Raw genomic sequence first — 21,334 nt, 5'->3', positions numbered from 1 at the left:
CAGCGCTGTACAGCACACGGTGCTTCAGCTTTACTGAGGGAACAGGAACATAATGCAATAAAGTGTGTTTCCAGAAGAGAATAGCGTGTCAGTCCAGCTTAAGGAAGCTCAGTGCTGCTTCATTTTGTTGTAAAAAAGTTATTAATTTGGTCCATTTATATATATCGCCGCTCTGGAGTAAACCGTGATGTCATCGTCCAGCTCAGTTCAGTTCTCATATAATGCTGTCAATGCAGGCAGACATCCAGACGGATAATACTGGATAATACTGGATAATACTGGATAATACTGGTTAGTACTGGATAATACTAGATAATACTGGATAATACTGGTTAGTACTGGTTAGTACTGGTTATCATCATGTTCTTCAACTGTGTCTCTGGACTTCAGACGAATCATTTTAGAGAAGACATTGTGTCTGTTTCTAAAAATAATCCTCACATTCCTTTGAGTGTTCAGAAGTGGAAGCCGATAGATGAAGTGTTCCCAGGGTTAGTGTTCATTTCCGCTACCAGAGAGTAAATGTATTTCTGGTGTTTCTCCTGCAGGAAGAAGGAATGAAGTGTGTCGTCTCGATCACTGACCCTCGTCTGTGTGTGTGTGTGTGTGTGTGTGTGTGTGTGTGTGTGTGCGTTTCATCAGGAGCTTCTGCTCGTCCTTCAGTTTCAGACGCACTTTATTTCTTTATTTCAGACATATCAATAAACAACTTACAAAAATATATTTAAAAACCAACAAATGTATCATTGAAATTACATTTTACATTTATAATAATACCTTGGATGACTTAGTGTAAGATCATTTAAGGCCATTATACGTATATTTTTAATTCATAAATAGACACATGATTCCATAACACAGCATGTAAAGTGCAAACATTAATAAATACAACATATATTTATTGTACAACATATAATAAATACAACATTGTGGGTGTTTAAAGGGAAAGTTCACCAAAAATGAAGATCCTGTCATCATTTACTCCTCAAGTTGTTCCGATCCTGTGTGAGTTTCTTTCATCTGTTGAACACAAGTCAATTTCCACTGTAAACTGGTTACCAAAATCCATTAAAATATCATCTTTTGTGTTCAACAGAAGAAAGAAACTCACACAGTGTCGGAACTTCAGGAGTAAATGATGACAGAATCTTAATTTTAGGTGAACTTTCCCTTTAAGCCACAGTCGTTACGCATCAGTGAATGGCCCCTGAATCCTGAATCATTTTAGCGCAAGTAAATTAATGCGCAGAATAAACGCAGTAAAAAGAGCCGCTTTAACATCATGTGAGATTCACCGGCAGCATTTCATAACCCAACTCACAACATCCCCACTACCCCAGTCCGGATGAGCAGAGACACTCGGACACTCAGAGCTGTATACAGTGAGGCCTGACGTGTGCTCTGAGAGAGAGATGCTGAGAGTGGAGATAAAGCGGTTCCCACAGTGAAGCTCCACCGACCCCTGCTGGCCGCCGACTCTCATCACACTCACTAAAGAAATTACGTTTTTTTGAGGAAAAGGCGCCAGGCATTGCGTCATCACGGGGGAAGGTCACTCTGGACGTAGGTGGAAGCACCGCCCCATTGTTTTAAACTCCAGGGGTGCTTCTCATTTCTTATTTGTGCATCCTCGTTTCCTTTCCTCGCTTCCTTTCCTCGCGTCTCAGCTCCACCCCCTGTAGGACGCGAGGAAAGGCTGCAAGGAAAGAAAATGAGGACAGAGGAATTGAATGAAAGCTTTTTTATACATTGGAATACTTGATCACTCGCGCGTCACTTCACTGCGTCATCAGCAGCGCTCAAAGGATCTGCCCTTATGTTGTTAAAGTTTGTTTATTTAAGAAATTCATAATAAATAATAATAAAGCAAGGTACCTTGTTGAAATATGTGAGTTGTGTGGTTTATGTAAACTACAAAAGTAAAGTATAAATTCAAATGATTGTGACAGATGTGAAGGGGGAGGAGAATTGATACGTGCGTCATGTTTAGTCGATAAAACTCTTCCGCAAAGGGTACACCTGTGTATCCTCGCTCATAGCTCCTCTGGAAGCCTCCTCACTCCTCGATCCTCGCGGTGCAATTAGAGAATTGAGATGTCCTTCAAGATGGCTGAGCTCGATTGGTTTCCGGGTCATAGGATGGAGGAGCGAGGAGCGAGGAGACGAGGAGGGATATTGAGAAGCACCCCAGGATACACGATCCTCCTCCTCCACGCTTGTAAACAATGGGGCGGTGCTTCCGCCTACGTCCAGCGTGACCTTCCACCGTGACGACGCAATGCCTGGCGCCTCAGACCAGCACAAGACCAACAACTGTGGTTAAAAAGTATTTACATTTTTTTTTTTTTTTTTGAAAATGCCCGATGGTTTCGCTAGATAAGGCCCTGTTCCTCAGCTGGGTCGTGCAGAGCCGTTTGAAACTGCATTGATTTGGACTTCAACAATTTGGTCACCGTTGAAGCCCATTGTGTGGAGAAAAATCCTGAAATGTTTTCCTCAAAAAACTTAATTTCTTTTCCACGGAAGAAAGAAAGACATGAACATCTTGGATGGCATTGGGGTGAGTCAATTATCAGGAAATTTTCATTTTCAGGTGAACTAATCCTTTAATGAACAGAAACAACAAATCATTAACAAGTCATTCATTATTTAGACTTTTATTCACACTGAAGCCTCTTTCTCTGGAGCTGGTGAATCCTCCAGTTTTATAATGTATCTTCAATGTGTGTAAGAAAAAATGGTCTCTAATTGGCCTGATTAGCCACGAAACACATAAAAATAAGCCCTACCAATGAGTAAAATACCACAAATTTTACAGACGCTGCTGCATAAAAATGTGCAAATGTAGGAGCTTGATTTCGCCCATGGGAACTGATGGGATGGCTGGAGAATGATGATGTCATGTGACTCCTCATGTTTGACCAGCAGGAGTCGCAATGTTGAAGTCATGTGACTCGGTTCTGTTGTTGCTGTTCCACTGGAATCCCAGAGGAAGCGTCTGTGCGCATGCGCAGGAACTCCAGCTGCTGAACTCAAGAAGTTTCTGATTGCCACTGTGAGTGTGTGTGAGTGTGTGAGTGTGTGAGTGAGTGAGTGTTTAGAGTTTGCAACCTCGCGGTTCGGGTTCGGCCATGAGTGTGGGTCTGTGGTTCCGACTGTGTGACGAGGGCGACCTGGAGAGCGCGCGCCGCGTGCTGGAGGACCCGGGCGGGCGCGCGCATGTGGACGGGACCGATGACGAGGGAAACACGGCGCTGATGCTCGCGGCCGCTGGCGGGCACGAGCCCCTGGTCCGGTTCCTCCTCAGGAAAGGCGCATCAGTGGACCTTCGGAACCAGCACGGCTGGACTCCGCTCATGCAGGCCGCCAGGTGCAGATCCAGATCCATTATCATATTCATCATCATAACCATAATCATGATGCTAACAACTCCAGATTCACTCCTGCTCTGATCTGAGGGAGACAACTCTATATAGGCTTAGTTGATTTAAGATGATCAGCTGTGATGTTACAATCATCATTATGTCATTGATTCATGTGGAACATAAGAGAGCATATTTTGGGAAATTACTGCTATTTGTTTGTTCATATTTCAGGGGTTTTCAGTCTTTTAATAATATCAATGGACTCCATCCTAAAGACACCAGTGTATCTTATATGATCAGTTATACTGAGAAAGATTAAAGCGTTAACATAGTTCACCCAAAAATGAAAACTCTGTCAGTAATTACTCTCCCTCGTGTCGTTCAACCCCGTAAGACTTCCGTTCCAAGGGTGTAGCTTCGGTCAGCTTTGCCATTCTCAGTGTTTTTCTCTAAACTTTTCCTCTGTTTTATGTTCCGCAGAAGAAAAAAAGTCATACAGGTCTGGATGGAAATTAATAAATGATGACAGAGATTATTTGTGGATCAACTGTCTCTTTCATATCATATTTATTTTTAATAATGCTTGATGAATCTGACTTATTAAACTAGAAGATAATTATGACTGATTAATAATAATAATTCATCACATTTATATAGCGCTTTTCTGGACACTCAAAGCGCTTCACATAGAAGGGGGAATCTCCTCAACCACCACCAATGTGCAGCATCCACCTGATTAGCATTATGTTTATTATTGCGTTGTTTATTTATGAATTAGTATTCAGTGTTTTTCATAATTGAAGTCAATTCCATTTGTTTCATAATATTAGCACTCATTCATTTGGAAATAATGAGCACTGAGCAGTAATGAAGCCTTATCTCAGGCCTTGTCCACACTAATACGTTTTCGTTTGAAAACGCATCTTTTTCTCTCTGTTCGTCCTTCTGTTCACAGTAGAGGTCTTCTCGGTCCTAAAAACTGTACCCGACCCGAATCACTACTTACCCGAACCCGACGTGCATAAATAATTTTTTTTAAAGAAAAACCCGACCCGAGACAGACCCGATATAATTAGACCCGAGTCCGACCCGACCTGACGCCATTTCCTGTAGAACCCGACTGGACCCGAACGGAAACGGCATTTACATTGTGCACAGCCTGCAGCCCTGCGTTTCTCAAAAATGCACTTAACATAGACGCGCAAGTGTAAGCGCGCTGAAGTGCTAAAATGTCAATCACACATCACTGTAACCCATTACGTCCTATAACATTTGGCATAATGTTATTTACCGGACCATACGATGATTAGAACCACCATTCGTTTTCCCTGACATTTTTCGCAATTTCTGTTATTGCCTCCATGCTTTTCTGACAGTGTCGCGTATTTTTAAAATTGATTGACAGGCCTGGCTTAACGACAATTCAAATACTTGCATTTAGTCAAACATCCATCCACATGATGGCGCACTAGTTCTTCTTGGCAAAGGGAGGGGTTGGTTTATGTGGAGCGAGCGACTGAGTAAATGCGGAGGCAACCGTGCTTATGCTTATAGCCCATTTTGTTAAATGCCCAACATAGTTTAATAGAATTCGGGTCTTCTCGGGTCCATTTGGAAAAGGCATATTTATTTTAAATTACCCGAGACCCGAGGCCACTAATATCGAATCCGACCCGTGTCCGAGACACTCGTCTGAGTTTTGGACCGAACCCGCTCGGGTCTCGGGTCGGACCTCGGGTTTTCGGATCCAAGTGGACCCGTGAAGACCTCTAGTTCACAGTGAGACGGCGGGTTTATTAATGAAAACAGCTTTTTGAAAACGCTCTCCAAAGTGGATAAATTTGAAACGCAGTGTTCGTGTTGTAGTGTGGACTGTCAAAACTGAGGAGTTTAAAAACGATGACGTATTCATGTTTATAGCGGTTTTGAGCCTGTTATGTGCTGTTCTTTTTCACACTGTTGCTTAAATATGTTACTTCACACACTCTTCATATCACAGTCCTGCACACATGACAGCATTTACTCACATTTGCTAAACATGAGAGCAGCGTTTCAGACCAAACATGTAATGGTGAGAGAGCTGGACGATCCGTGCTGAGATATTTTGCTAAATAAAATGATCCTGTCAGAAGAATTGCTCTAACTTTATTATTTATTTTTCCGTCTGTATAATCTCAGTGAGTTTTTGTGAGGTTTTACGCATGTAAAGGTGAATTTAGCGTTTTCCAAAATTTTCTCATCCACACTGAAACATCTGAAAACGCTAGTGTGGACATGGGGCATTTTTAAATGAAAACACAGTTTTCTAATGTATCCGGATTAATGTAGACGTAGCCTCAGCGTGTAACAGGATTGAAACGCAGACGTCTGCATGTGTTATTGTGGTTTCCGCAGGTTTGGTCATGTGACCGTGGCTCACCTCCTGCTGGAGAACGGTGCCGAGATCAACGGCCGGAACCGTCTGGGCGCTAGCGTCCTCACCATAGCGGCCCGCGGGGGTCACGCTCAGCTAGCCAAACTCCTGCTGGAGAACGGCGCCTTCGTGGATGATCTGGACCACCTGTGTGCGGCGGAGGGCAGCGGGGTCAGCGGGGTCACCGGCAGGAGCTTCCTGGAGGTCACGGCTCTGCTAGCCGCTGCCCAGCACGGGCACGAGTCTGTGGTCCAGCTGCTGCTGGACTGGGGCGCTGACGTTAGCTTCGCGCAGAAGAGCACTGGCTGGAGCGCGCTAATGCTAGCGGCGGCCGGCGGGAGGCTAAGCGTCACACAGCAGCTGGTGGAGCGAGGAGCCGACCCTGACCAGATCAACGTGCTGGGCAAGACCGCCTTCGAGCTGGCGCTGCGGCACAGAGAGGTCAAGGGTTACCTGGACCCCATCACCACCGTCCGCCCGCAGCCAGGTGAGCGGCTCACGCGCTAAAGCTAACCCTAACCCTGTACCCCATCACCACCGTCCGCCCGCAGCCAGGTGAGCTTCTCGCGCGTTAAAGCTAACCTTAACCCTTCAGCTTAAGCTAACCCTAACCCTTCAGCTAAAGCTAACCCTTACCCTTCAGCTAAAGCTAACCCTAACCCAGGACGAAGCATTAGGAACTCAATACAGGATGGTGGTGGCCTTCAAGAGGGGAAGGAATCTTTAGGACATGTTGGTTCACAGTAAACTGAGGCCAACAAACAAAAAAATCCAACCAGAACTCATGGGACGATTGTAAGAGGAGGACGAACGGGAGTTTACAGGATTACACAGTCCATCCCCTTGAATAGGAAACATTGCGTGTGTCTTATCAGATGCTCTCGATGCGGGGTGAGATATGTGGGTGAAACCAGAAACTCCATCCTCACCAGAATATGGGACCATATGTTCACAATTTTGGAGGGGATACGTCACAAGGGGCACATAGTACCTAATTTTGAGAGGCATGGGATCCAGAATCTGAAATAGGTGGATTGGAACACAACCCAGAGTGGGTGGAGAGGGATAGGTTGAGAAGGGGACATTTTTGGATCAGGAGGCTGGGCACAATGTTCCCAAAGGGGTTGAATGTGGTCAATGGTGAAGGGGCATAAAAGTATCAATAAAGTATGGTGAAACAATCTTTAGTTGGTCCTTTCCAAAAACAAGAGGTAATAATGGGAGTTGAGTGGATACAAAAAAAGGTGGAAAAAGGGGGCAAGGGAAGGACAGGTCGGATGGGACAGTAGTTGGTTGAGAGTGGTTGGTAACGGGAAGAACAGGGTTTGAAACCAGCATCAAAAACATTTTTTATGTGTTGGATGAAACCAAGTGAGTAGATTATGGGTTAGGCGGGGGGAGTAGGGAAATCTGAGTTGTCGTAAGAAAATAGAGTTTATCGGAGTTCGAATCCAGCAAAGGAATAATTAATTTTTTTAAATAAATATTGAAATTAAAACAGGCTGGTTATGGATTGGATAAAGGGAATATGGAGATAGGGATAATTAGATTAGATGGTTGGTGAGTAAAAGTTATGGGATATGAGACCAGGAACAGCTGGAGAGAATCTGGAGAGATTTTGATGGTGTAGTGGGTAGAGAAGGGGATGGAGACCAGGCTGGAATGATGGTTTAAATCAGTGGTCTCAAACTTGCGGCCCTGTGGCCCCCTACTTTACATTAAAGTTTAATGTTAGTGCGGCCCGTCGTTGCGAGTGCCGCGTTTTTCTTTTTTATCCCTTATGGGCTACCATAGATAGTCTCATGAAAGCTTACGGTGGGTTTGTTGTCAATAGTTGTCATAGACAACCGCAAAGTACAAACATACTGCGCCTGGAAAAAATGAGCGCGTCGCTTCAATTATGAGCGCGCTTGCCGCGCGCCTACATTTGAAATAACGAACTTGAGCGCGCAAAATATGTGAGCGCGATATGTGATCAGGCCCCTTGGCGAGCTACCACCAATCAGGCTACCTACTGGTAGCTCGCGAGCGACGTGTTGGAGATCCTTGCTCTAAAACAATGTGAGAATAATCATTTTGAGCTTGTAATATGTGTCCAACAGGTTGATAAGAAGGTTTGCTTTGATTTGTGCAAAGTCAGTAATTTGCCTGAGACACTATACATGTGTAGAAAGAATTCAATAAGACGGGCAGACATGACTGCAAATATTTGTATTTCAAAAGCAATAATTGTTTTTCTAAGTATAATAAAAGGAAATGTGCCTTCCAAAAAAACAATCAATATCATATTGAAAATAAAAAGGACATGAGCAAATATAAGTATCACAAAGATGTTGTGTATAAGGAAAAGACGAATAAAGTTTGTAAAATGAACTTCAACTGTCAGAAGGACAGCTCATGAAGAACCACTCCTGTACAGAAAGGAATGTTCAAATTCAGAGGAACAGTTCAGAAGAAACGTTAATAATAAAGATTGAGAAGATTGGATCAGTTGTGCTCCTTTTTTGGAATACTTGATGCGGCCCAGGCTGACCCAGACTCCACCTCCAGCGGCCCCCAGTTAAGTTGAGTTTGAGACCCCTGGTTTAAATGATGGTTGGGGAAAGATTTAATGGGTGAGGAAAAGGCTACGTTATGGGAATGAGTTACAGGAAGATGGTGAGTAATAAAATCAAGATTTGAACTGCCAGGTAACAAATAATAAACCATGGAAAGGTCAGAGGGAGATTAGGTTGAAGGGAAGGGTTATTGGTAGAAACTCGTGGGATGAAGTAACGATGGTATGACTAGAGGTAATTGGACCACAAAGGATTGTGGGTATGGGTAATTGGGTAAACCAGGAGTGTGACAGTTGGTGTAGAAGGAGAAGGTGGGAAGAGAAGATAGAGGTTAGTTAGGGCATAGGTTCCTTGCTATTGCATCTTACTATGGTAAGCGTGATGTCTGTTGAGAGTTTCATATGCCTTAGGGGTGATAATTGGTAGAAGCATGGTACTAAGGTACCCGCCAATATGAGCCCCGTGACACAGGCCCTTTTTGGGTGACCTTGGATACCTTGCGGTGTTAACGAAGGGATCACTTGGGAAGGGTGGTAGGAATCCAATCTCTCTGGGTCCACTTGTACAGCACGCAGAGAAGGTGGCCTGGGGTTGAAGGGCCGTAACTGGGACCCGTTTTTTATCAGTGACTTGCATTAGTGGATATATAATAGATTGGTTGAGGTTGTTGAGGAGAGGTGGGAGGGTTTGGGTTAGGGGTCTGGGGATATAAATATAATTATAATAGCAATGGTCGTGGCCTTTTGTAAAAATGTCCTTTTACCTACAACATACCTTAACCTACCCGTCACAGGAGGGAGACGTAATTCCAGTGCAATTGGGCTATCCCTGTACCTACAACATACCTTAACCTACCCCTTACAGGAGAAAGGCTTAATTCTAAAGGAATTGGGCTATCCCTGTACCTACAACCCGCCTAAACCTACCCCTTACAGAAGATTGGGACCAAATGGAAATGGAAATGCGATGAAAAACAAGGAGGAATTAAAAACAAGAGAACCAAGAGAATGGTTTGTTGAAAGATAGGGAGCGTTGAGCTAAAAACAGCTAAAAGAGTGGACCAGGCCCATAAAAAACAAGCACCGGCCAGTGCATTCAAGGGGGGGTCCCTAATCCAAACTGAACACCCCAGAGTTGTCTGGGGGGAAGGCGCTGTCTTTTCACAAACCTAACGCTTCGTCTAAAGCTAACCCGAACCCTGGACCCCATCACCACAGTCTTCTTCATCACTTCTGTTCTTCAATTCTGCTGCATTTTTCAATTCTATCCATAACAAACTCACTTCAGATGAACACGTTCAGACTCACTGCTGATGATCCTCCAGCAGAGGCGGACTTACCGTTAGGCAGAAGTAGGCGACCGCCTTGGCCCCCAAAATACAAGGGCCCACTTAAAATGCTTTTTATATATTGGATGCGCGTTCAGCACGGACGGGCAAGCGGTGATGTGGTGTGTGTTACCAGGACAACCGTCTGCGCGTCCACGTCGAACGTGCTTCTTTTGTATCCTGGTGGTAGCAAATGAAAATATCATGCATCTCAAGCTATAACTTACTGTTTTTCTGAATTGCTAAAACACATTTCTTGAAACCATCTCTCACTTTCTCAAAACCTTAAACACAAAACCAAATTTTCAAACTACATTCAGAGAATCTCTGATTCTTCTGGAAAAATCAAACAATTGCCTCAAAACCATTTTATCTGTGCTCAAAATCAAACAATGCTTTCAGATCATACACACATGAGTCAATATTATAAACACAGAGTTCATTCGTTAGACGCTACATCAAAAAATGGTGAACACAGAATCCAAAGCATGCAGTTACAGAAAAAAAGTATATTGTAACAAAGTAAACTAATTTTGCAATTACGTATAAGTAATGACAACTTACAGTAGTAAGGTGAATAAATTGTATACTGTATGCACTGCAAGTATAGTATTGCACTGCATACATTATAGTATTGAATGTCTGTATACTTGCACTTGCATACTGTGAAAATACAGTGAACCAACTGCAAAAAGGTTACAGTAAATTACTCTAAATGAAAAGCATGTTACAGTCAGTCAGAAGAGTTGTGCAACTGCAGAATCACAGTCAGTGAGAGATTTTATTCTGCTTCAGCTTCATGTCTTCATGTTGATCCGGCCGGAGGACTTTCTCCACATCTCAGACTCTGCCATCCCTGCAGGCAAAGGAAAAAACCCTACAGCTAGATCCAGCCTTGACAACATTCTCCACACCTGCTCTTCCTCGTCCTCCTCCTCCTCATCCACCACCTCTTACACACATACTCTTCCTCTTCTACCTCTTCTCTATTGTTTCCATCCATTATTGGTATCAACATTCAGTGCAACATTTTGAGTCATTTTTGAGTTTTTAAAAGGGTGCCCACTCGTTTCTGTGAAGGACCCAAGTAGAGGATTTATGCGCAGTTACTTTCCACACAGCCACTCACTGACACCCCAGTGAACGCGCTGCACTTTTTACTTCTTTTTTGGTTGAAACAATAATTTAAGTGTGTTAAATTATATTTCATTTCCATTGTTTTTATTTTCATTTAAATTTGTAGTTAAAATCAATAAAAATAACTGTATTTTAAGGTTTAGAATTACAGCTTTTCATTATAGTGAAAATGAGTCTAAAGCACCAGCTAGTGTCCAACCGAGGCTAATACTGTTATAAATGAAGTTCCTAAACGTAAGGTAGGGAGGAGCGAGCCCATCCAATCTTTCAATCAACAAACAGAGTATATAAGCAGCCGCTTACCTCTCCCTAGTATCAGCTGTTCCAGTATCCCTCCACCTCCCCAAACTCCACCTTCATCTTAGGTACCTTGCCCTTTAATTAACAGGTCCTACATTTAGCCACTGGGGGGTATATCAGAGCTCGAGTTGAAGCTGCTTCATCGAGCCCCTCTCCAGCGGACAGCAAGCCAAATAAGTTTAACCTAATATCTTAAAGATTTTATGGGCAAACGAACTCGTTAACCTGTTTAAACGTGAATACCGTAACTGCACTGGGGTGAAAATTATAATATGACAATTCTAATATAGTACGCGGATAGTTCCATGTGTGATTTCACCATATAGCCTACTGTTGCTATTTCGGGGTCTAAAACAAGAATAAAAGCCTTTATAACATGTAGACTACATTCTACAAAAATGTAGAATAATTTGACATCTTTCGTACAGCAGCAGCAGCGAGCATCACAACAGAGAAAACCTCATGAATGATCCAGGTAAATGTGTTGGTAAATTTTTCCTGGGCCCCCAAATCACTAAATCCGCCCTGTCCTCCATTATCCTTCAAAAATAGCTTCAGATTTTGTAGGCTTTGATTTTTTTTTTTTTTTTTTTTTTATATTTACGGTAATTTATGTTATTAACCACCGATGTGGTTGTGTTTCTGAGCTGGACTGGTTAGTGTTGCTTTAGCTGTTGTTCTTCTCAAACCGAGCTGCGCACACTGGCAGACGATTGAGGCCGATAATATTAAACGCTTCTTTTTTCACCTGATTTCGTGCTTGTGTTTCTTCAATGCTCAACAGATGATGAGAAGAAACGGCCTGATGTCTTCCATGCACTGAAGTTAGGTGAGTGTAAAGATGAAATCTACCGTCAAAAAGGTCTACGCTGATCATTTTATTACAGTGTACAGTATAAAGTCCTTTATTCAAGTTATTGTAAATATATACAGTATAATCAGGGTTTTTCCTGGGTCAAAACGAGGCGGAGGTGGTAAAATCCTGATCATGGCTGAAGAAAAAACTTTTTACAAGGGCATATCTGAGGTATTTTAACAATAAGGTAATTGGATTGTTATTTTGAGGACACTATCATATACTGTGTTTCCCACAGGATTTTGTGAAACGGTGGCTGGAAGTTGATCCAGCTAGGGGGGTCAGGGGTTGTGCATTTTAAAGATAAATTCATTAATCTGGTGCACTTTGAGAGTTCAAAATTAAGAGCTCCAACCAATGTTCAGTGTGCAAATTAAACAAGGAAAAAGTCTACATTGACTTGTACCTGAACTTTATAGGGGATTCAAGGGCTTGTGCGGTAGAGATGTGCAGATCAGCTCTAACTTCACCTGAAATCTTTGGCAAATTTACATTTATTTAATAGCCTAAACACAGGTTTTACTCCTTTCAAAATTAAATGATCACTGATTCATTACATCATTGTTGGAAAACACTCTTAGTTTACGTTAAGCTTGTTTTAGTTAAAGTTGTTAAGTTATAAAGCAATCTCATGTAGGGTTTTTCTTTGTGTTTTATGGAATGACCACTGGAATGTGCATGTTTTCCTTGAATGCTTTTCCCTGAAGAGAAATACGTTGTTGAAAACAAAATTAAAAGTGATGCACGTTTGTTGTGTTTTGAGGTGAAATGAGAGTTCTGAGTCTTTTAATGATTTATATCTCATCGATCCGTGACGCACCCGCGTATCCGCGGATATAACGTGATCCGTGCATCACTATCGAACGCTTAGAGAATGGACACAGGTCGGGAACCCGCAACAGAACCATGTCGGTGAAGAAGGGGAATCGCAGCATGGGACTGTAGACGATAGGTCTGTCGACAGCCTGAAGCGCCAAGGAAATTTGACGGAGGCCTCGTAATTCTCTATACACGAAAAACCCTGATATATATGTTTCATGCTTGAGTGATGAAGATGGAATGATTCTGTAGGGTTAATGATCTCAGAGCTGTAGATCAAGTGATTGCAGGGAACGCTCAGCTGGTGGAGGAGATCGTGGAGGAGGACTCGGGGAGTGTAGGGTTAATGAGTGTCGAGTTGATGGAGTCTGTGTTGCGCAGGGAATGCTCAGCTGGTGAAGGAGTTCGTGGAGGAGGACTGGGGGAGTGTAGGGTTAATGAGTGTGGAGTTGATGGAGTGTGTGTTGCGCAGGGAACGCTCAGCTGGTGAAGGAGATCGTGGAGGAGGACTCGGGGGGTGTAGGGTTAATGAGTGTGGAGTTGATGGAGTGTGTGTTGCGCAGGGAACGCTCAGCTGGTGAAGGAGATCGTGGAGGAGGACACGGGGGGTGTAGGGTTAATGAGTGTGGAGTTGATGGAGTGTGTGTTGCGCAGGGAACGCTCAGCTGGTGAAGGAGATCGTGGAGGAGGACTGGGGGGGTGTAGGGTTAATGAGTGTGGAGTTGATGGAGTGTGTGTCGCGCAGGGAACGCTCAGCTGGTGAAGGAGATCGTGGAGGAGGACTGGGGGGGTGTAGGGTTAATGAGTGTCGAGTTGATGGAGTGTGTGTTGCGCAGGGAACGCTCAGCTGGTGAAGGAGATCGTGGAGGAGGACACGGGGGGTGTAGGGTTAATGAGTGTCGAGTTGATGGAGTGTGTGTTGCGCAGGGAACGCTCAGCTGGTGAAGGAGATCGTGGAGGAGGCCTGGGGGGGTGTAGGGTTAATGAGTGTGGAGTTGATGGAGTGTGTGTTGCGCAGGGAACGCTCAGCTGGTGAAGGAGATCGTGGAGGAGGCCTGGGGGGGTGTAGGGTTAATGAGTGTGGAGTTGATGGAGTGTGTGTCGCGCAGGGAACGCTCAGCTGGTGAAGGAGATCGTGGAGGAGGCCTGGGGGGGTGTAGGGTTAATGAGTGTGGAGTTGATGGAGTGTGTGTCGCGCAGGGAACGCTCAGCTGGTGAAGGAGATCGTGGAGGAGGACTGGGGGGGTGTAGGGTTAATGAGTGTCGAGTTGATGGAGTATGGAGTGTGTGTTGCGCAGGGAACGCTCAGCTGGTGAAGGAGATCGTGGAGGAGGACACGGGGGGTGTAGGGTTAATGAGTGTGGAGTTGATGGAGTGTGTGTTGCGCAGGGAACGCTCAGCTGGTGAAGGAGATCGTGGAGGAGGACACGGGGGGTGTAGGGTTAATGAGTGTCGAGTTGATGGAGTGTGTGTTGCGCAGGGAATGCTCAGCTGGTGAAGGAGATCGTGGAGGAGGACTGGGGGGGTGTAGGGTTAACGAGTGTGGAGTTGATGGAGTGTGTGTTGCGCAGGGAACGCTCAGCTGGTGGAGGAGATTGTGGAGGAGGACTCGGGGGGTGTAGGATTAATGAGTGTCGAGTTGATGGAGTGTGTGTTGCGCAGGGAACGCTCAGCTGGTGAAGGAGATCGTGGAGGAGGACACGAGGGGTGTAGGGTTAATGGGTGTGGAGTTGATGGAGTGTGTGTTGCGCAGGGAACGCTCAGCTGGTGAAGGAGATCGTGGAGGAGGACTCGGGGGGTGTAGGGTTAATGAGTGTGGAGTTGATGGAGTGTGTGTTGCGCAGGGAACGCTCAGCTGGTGAAGGAGATCGTGGAGGAGGACACGGGGGGTGTAGGGTTAATGAGTGTGGAGTTGATGGAGTGTGTGTTGCGCAGGGAACGCTCAGCTGGTGAAGGAGATCGTGGAGGAGGACTGGGGGGTGTAGGGTTAATGAGTGTCGAGTTGATGGAGTGTGTGTCGCTCAGGGAACGCTCAGCTGGTGAAGGAGATCGTGGAGGAGGACACGGGGGGTGTAGGGTTAACGAGTGTGGAGTTGATGGAGTGTGTTTCGCGCAGGGAACGCTCAGCTGGTGAAGGAGATCGTGGAGGAGGACTGGGGGGGTGTAGGGTTAATGAGTGTGGAGTTGATGGAGTGTGTGTTGCGCAGGGAACGCTCAGCTGGTGAAGGAGATCGTGGAGGAGGACTCGGGGGGTGTAGGGTTAATGAGTGTCGAGTTGATGGAGTGTGTGTTGCGCATGGAACGCTCAGCTGGTGAAGGAGATCGTGGAGGAGGACTGGGGGGGTGTAGGGTTAATGAGTGTCGAGTTGATGGAGTGTGTGTTGCGCAGGGAACGCTCAGCTGGTGAAGGAGATCGTGGAGGAGGACTGGGGGGGTGTAGGGCTAATGAGTGTCGAGTTGATGGAGTGTGTGTCGCGCAGGGAACGCTCAGCTGGTGAAGGAGATCGTGGAGGAGGACTGGGGGGGTGTAGGGTTAATGAGTGTGGAGTTGATGGAGTGTGTGTCGCGCAGGGAACGCTCAGCTGGTGAAGGAGATCGTGGTGGAGGACTCGGGAGTGTAGTGTTAATGAGTGTCGAGTTGATGGAGTGTGTGTCGCGCAGGGAACGCTCAGCTGGTGAAGGAGATCGTGGAGGAGGACTGGGGGGGTGTAGGGTTAATGAGTGTGGAGTTGATGGAGTGTGTGTCGCGCAGGGAACGCTCAGCTGGTGAAGGAGATCGTGGAGGAGGACTGGGGGGGTGTAGGGTTAATGAGTGTGGAGTTGATGGAGTGTGTGTCGCGCAGGGAACGCTCAGCTGGTGAAGGAGATCGTGGAGGAGGACTGGGGGGTGTAGGGTTAATGAGTGTGGAGTTGATGGAGTGTGTGTCGCGCAGGGAACGCTCAGTTGGTGAAGGAGATCGTGGAGGAGGACTCGGGAGTGTAGTGTTAATGAGTGTCGAGTTGATGGAGTGTGTGTCGCGCAGGGAACGCTCAGCTGGTGAAGGAGATCGTGGAGGAGGACTGGGGGGTGTAGGGTTAATGAGTGTGGAGTTGATGGAGTGTGTGTCGCGCAGGGAACGCTCAGCTGGTGAAGGAGATCGTGGAGGAGGACTGGGGGGGTGTAGGGTTAATGAGTGTGGAGTTGATGGAGTGTGTGTTGCGCAGGGAACGCTCAGCTGGTGAAGGAGATCGTGGAAGAGGACTCGGGAGTGTAGTGTTAATGATTGTCGAGTTGATGGAGTGTGTGTCGCGCAGGGAACGCTCAGCTGGTGAAGGAGATCGTGGAGGAGGACTGGGGGGGTGTAGGGTTAACGAGTGTGGAGTTGATGGACAGTGTGTTGCGCAGGGAACGCTCAGCTGGTGGAGGAGATTGTGGAGGAGGACTCGGGGGGTGTAGGATTAATGAGTGTCGAGTTGATGGAGTGTGTGTTGCGCAGGGAACGCTCAGCTGGTGGAGGAGATCGTGGAGGAGGACTCGGGGGGTGTAGGGTTAATGAGTGTCGAGTTGATGGAGTGTGTGTTGCGCAGGGAACGCTCAGCTGGTGAAGGAGATCGTGGAGGAGGACACGAGGGGTGTAGGGTTAATGAGTGTGGAGTTGATGGAGTGTGTGTTGCGCAGGGAACGCTCAGCTGGTGAAGGAGATCGTGGAGGAGGACTCGGGGGGTGTAGGGTTAATGAGTGTGGAGTTGATGGAGTGTGTGTTGCGCAGGGAACGCTCAGCTGGTGAAGGAGATCGTGGAGGAGGACACGGGGGGTGTAGGGTTAATGAGTGTGGAGTTGATGGAGTGTGTGTTGCGCAGGGAACGCTCAGCTGGTGAAGGAGATCGTGGAGGAGGACACGGGGGGTGTAGGGTTAACGAGTGTGGAGTTGATGGAGTGTGTGTCGCGCAGGGAACGCTCAGCTGGTGAAGGAGATCGTGGAGGAGGACTGGGGGGGTGTAGGGTTAATGAGTGTGGAGTTGATGGAGTGTGTGTTGCGCAGGGAACGCTCAGCTGGTGAAGGAGATCGTGGAGGAGGACACGGGGGGTGTAGGGTTAACGAGTGTGGAGTTGATGGAGTGTGTTGCGCAGGGAACGCTCAGCTGGTGAAGGAGATCGTGGAGGAGGACTCGGGGGGTGTAGGGTTAATGAGTGTCGAGTTGATGGAGTGTGTGTTGCGCAGGGAACGCTCAGCTGGTGAAGGAGATCGTGGAGGAGGACTGGGGGGGTGTAGGGTTAACGAGTGTGGAGTTGATGGAGTGTGTGTTGCGCAGGGAACGCTCAGCTGGTGAAGGAGATCGTGGAGGAGGCCTGGGGGGGTGTAGGGTTAATGAGTGTCGAGTTGATGGAGTGTGTGTTGCGCAGGGAACGCTCAGCTGGTGAAGGAGATCGTGGAGGAGGACTGGGGGGGTGTAGGGTTAATGAGTGTCGAGTTGATGGAGTGTGTGTCGCGCAGGGAGCGCTCAGCTGGTGAAGGAGATCGTGGAGGAGGACTGGGGGGGTGTAGGGTTAATGAGTGTCGAGTTGATGGAGTGTGTGTCGCGCAGGGAACGCTCAGCTGGTGAAGGAGATCGTGGAGGAGGACTCGGGAGTGTAGTGTTAATGAGTGTCGAGTTGATGGAGTGTGTGTCGCGCAGGGAACACTCAGCTGGTGAAGGAGATCGTGGAGGAGGACTGGGGGGGTGTAGGGTTAATGAGTGTCGAGTTGATGGAGTGTGTGTCGCGCAGGGAACGCTCAGCTGGTGAAGGAGATCGTGGAGGAGGACTGGGGGGGTGTAGGGTTAATGAGTGTGGAGTTGATGGAGTGTGTGTCGCGCAGGGAACGCTCAGCTGGTGAAGGAGATCGTGGAGGAGGACTGGGGGGTGTAGGGTTAATGAGTGTGGAGTTGATGGAGTGTGTGTCGCGCAGGGAACGCTCAGTTGGTGAAGGAGATCGTGGAGGAGGACTCGGGAGTGTAGTGTTAATGAGTGTCGAGTTGATGGAGTGTGTGTCGCTCAGGGAACGCTCAGCTGGTGAAGGAGATCGTGGAGGAGGACTGGGGGGGTGTAGGGTTAATGAGTGTGGAGTTGATGGAGTGTGTGTCGCGCAGGGAACGCTAAGCTGGTGAAGGAGATCGTGGAGGAAGACTGGGGGGGTGTAGGGTTAATGAGTGTGGAGTTGATGGAGTGTGTGTTGCGCAGGGAACGCTCAGCTGGTGAAGGAGATCGTGGAGGAGGACTCGAGAGTGTAGTGTTAATGAGTGTCGAGTTGATGGAGTGTGTGTCGCGCAGGGAACGCTCAGCTGGTGAAGGAGATCGTGGAGGAGGACTGGGGGGGTGTAGGGTTAATGAGTGTGGAGTTGATGGAGCGTGTGTCGCGCAGGGAACGCTCAGCTGGTGAAGGAGATCGTGGAGGAGGACTGGGGGGGTGTAGGGTTAATGAGTGTGGAGTTGATGGAGTGTGTGTCGCGCAGGGAACGCTCAGCTGGTGAAGGAGATCGTGGAGGAGGACTGGGGGGGTGTAGGGTTAATGAGTGTCGAGTTGATGGAGTGTGTGTCGCGCAGGGAACGCTCAGTTGGTGAAGGAGATCGTGGAGGAGGACTCGGGAGTGTAGTGTTAATGAGTGTCGAGTTGATGGAGTGTGTGTTGCGCAGGGAACGCTCAGCTGGTGAAGGAGATCGTGGAGGAGGACTGGGGGGTGTAGGGTTAATGAGTGTCGAGTTGATGGAGTGTGTGTCGCGCAGGGAACGCTCAGTTGGTGAAGGAGATCGTGGAGGAGGACTCGGGAGTGTAGTGTTAATGAGTGTCGAGTTGATGGAGTGTGTGTTGCGCAGGGAACGCTCAGCTGGTGAAGGAGATCGTGGAGGAGGACACGAGGGGTGTAGGGTTAATGAGTGTCGAGTTGATGGAGTGTGTGTTGCGCAGGGAACGCTCAGCTGGTGAAGGAGATCGTGGAGAAGGACACGGGGGGTGTAGGGTTAATGAGTGTGGAGTTGATGGAGTGTGTGTTGCGCAGGGAACGCTCAGCTGGTGAAGGAGATCGTGGAGGAGGACTGGGGGTGTAGGGTTAATGAGTGTGGAGTTGATGGAGTGTGTGTCGCGCAGGGAACGCTCAGCTGGTGAAGGAGATCGTGGAGGAGGACTCGGGGGGTGTAGGGTTAATGAGTGTGGAGTTGATGGAGTGTGTGTTGCGCAGGGAACGCTCAGCTGGTGAAGGAGATCGTGGAGGAGGACTGGGGGTGTAGGGTTAATGAGTGTGGAGTTGATGGAGTGTGTGTTGCGCAGGGAACGCTCAGCTGGTGAAGGAGATCGTGGAGGAGGACACGAGGGGTGTAGGGTTAATGAGTGTGGAGTTGATGGAGTGTGTGTTGCGCAGGGAACGCTCAGCTGGTGAAGGAGATCGTGGAGGAGGACTGGGGGGGTGTAGGGTTAATGAGTGTGGAGTTGATGGAGTGTGTGTCGCGCAGGGAACGCTCAGTTGGTGAAGGAGATCGTGGAGGAGGACTGGGGGGTGTAGGGTTAATGAGTGTGGAGTTGATGGAGTGTGTGTCGCGCAGGGAACGCTCAGCTGGTGAAGGAGATCGTGGAGGAGGACACGAGGGGTGTAGGGTTAATGAGTGTCAAGTTGATGGAGTGTGTGTTGCGCAGGGAACGCTCAGCTGGTGAAGGAGATCGTGGAGGAGGACTGGGGGGGTGTAGGGTTAATGAGTGTCGAGTTGATGGAGTGTGTGTCGCGCAGGGAACGTTCAGCTGGTGAAGGAGATCGTGGAGGAGGACTGGGGGGGTGTAGGGTTAATGAGTGTCGAGTTGATGGAGTGTGTGTCGCGCAGGGAACGCTCAGCTGGTGAAGGAGATCGTGGAGGAGGACTGGGGGGGTGTAGGGTTAATGAGTGTCGAGTTGATGGAGTGTGTGTTGCGCAGGGAACGCTCAGCTGGTGAAGGAGATCGTGGAGGAGGACTGGGGGGGTGTAGGGTTAATGAGTGTCGAGTTGATGGAGTGTGTGTCGCGCAGGGAACGCTCAGCTGGTGAAGGAGATCGTGGAGGAGGACTGGGGGGGTGTAGGGTTAATGAGCGTCGAGTTGATGGAGTGTGTGTCGCGCAGGGAACGCTCAGCTGGTGAAGGAGATCGTGGAGGAGGACTCGGGGCAGGTGAACGCCCTGAACGCTGACGGAGCGTCTCCGCTGATGATGGCGGCTGTGAGTGGGCAGCTGGAGCTGGTGCAGATGCTGGTGGAGAAACAGGCTCACGTGGACCAACGGGACTCAGTGCACGGCTGGACAGCGCTCATGCAGGCCACGTACCACGGGTCAGCACACACACCTTTACACACGGGTCAGCACACATGCCCTTACACACAGGTCAGCACACACAACCTTACACACGGGTCAGCACACACGCCCTTACACACGGGTCAGCACACATGCCCTTACACACAGGTCAGCACACACGCCCTTACACACGGGTCAGCACACATGCCCTTACACACAGGTCAGCACACACAACCTTACACACGGGTCAGCACACACGCCCTTACACACGTACCACGGGTCAGTACACACACCCTTACACACGGGTCAGCAAACACACCTTTACACACGGGTCAGTACACACACCCTTACTCACGCACCACGGGTCAGTACACACACCCTTACACACGGGTCAGCACACACACCCTTACACACGGGTCAGCACACACACCCTTACACACGGGTCAGCAAACACGCCCTTACTCACGCACCACGGGTCAGTACACACACCCTTACACACGGGTCAGCACACACACCTTTACACACGGGTCAGTACACACACCCTTACACACGGGTCAGCAAACACGCCCTTACTCACGCACCACGGGTCAGTACACACACCCTTACACACGGGTCAGCACACACACCCTTACACACGGGTCAGCAAACATGCCCTTACTCACGCACCACGGGTCAGTACACACACCCTTACACACGGGTCAGCACACACACCCTTACACACGGGTCAGCACACACACCCTTACACACGGGTCAGCACACACACCCTTACACACGGGTCAGCACACACACCCTTACACACGGGTCAGCACACTCACCCTTACACACGGGACATTACACACACCCTTACACACGGGTCAGCACACACACCCTTACACACTGGTCAGTACACACACCCTTACACACGGGTCAGCACACACACCCTTACACACGGGGCATTACACACACCCTTACACACGGGTCAGCACACACACCCTTACACACGGGACATTACACACACCCTTACACACGGGTCAGCACACACACCCTTACACACGGGGCATTACACACACCCTTACACACGGGTCAGCACACACACCCTTACACACGGGACATTACACACACCCTTACACACGGGTCAGCACACACACCCTTACACACGGGGCATTACACACACCCTTACACACGGGTCAGCACACACACCCTTACACACGGGTCAGCACACTCACCCTTACACACGGGGCATTACACACACCCTTACACACGGGTCAGCACACACACCCTTACACACGGGGCATTACACACACCCTTACA

General features: G+C 48.4%; 1 protein-coding gene across 3 annotated transcripts in view; it reads left to right on the top strand.

Moving 5' to 3' along the window:
* Positions 1–3,091: 3,091 nt before the first annotated feature.
* Positions 3,092–21,334, top strand: part of LOC130078837 (ankyrin repeat and SAM domain-containing protein 6-like) — a 35,336-nt gene continuing 17,093 nt past the window's right edge. For all 3 annotated transcript variants that reach the window (XM_056244537.1, XM_056244536.1, XM_056244535.1), the window contains exons 1-4: positions 3,092–3,370; positions 5,760–6,265; positions 11,885–11,929; positions 19,878–20,082. In XM_056244537.1, the coding sequence (XP_056100512.1) occupies positions 3,132–3,370; positions 5,760–6,265; positions 11,885–11,929; positions 19,878–20,082 (995 nt within the window). In that variant the 5' untranslated portion in view covers positions 3,092–3,131. The remainder of the gene's footprint in view (positions 3,371–5,759; positions 6,266–11,884; positions 11,930–19,877; positions 20,083–21,334) is intronic.

This window comes from Rhinichthys klamathensis, unplaced genomic scaffold (assembly GCF_029890125.1).
Source record: "Rhinichthys klamathensis goyatoka isolate OS25496 unplaced genomic scaffold, OSU_Roscu_1.1 h1tg001002l_1, whole genome shotgun sequence".
In the NCBI taxonomy this organism is placed as follows: domain Eukaryota; kingdom Metazoa; phylum Chordata; class Actinopteri; order Cypriniformes; family Leuciscidae; genus Rhinichthys; species Rhinichthys klamathensis.
This window is presented reverse-complemented; position numbering and strand designations above follow the sequence as displayed.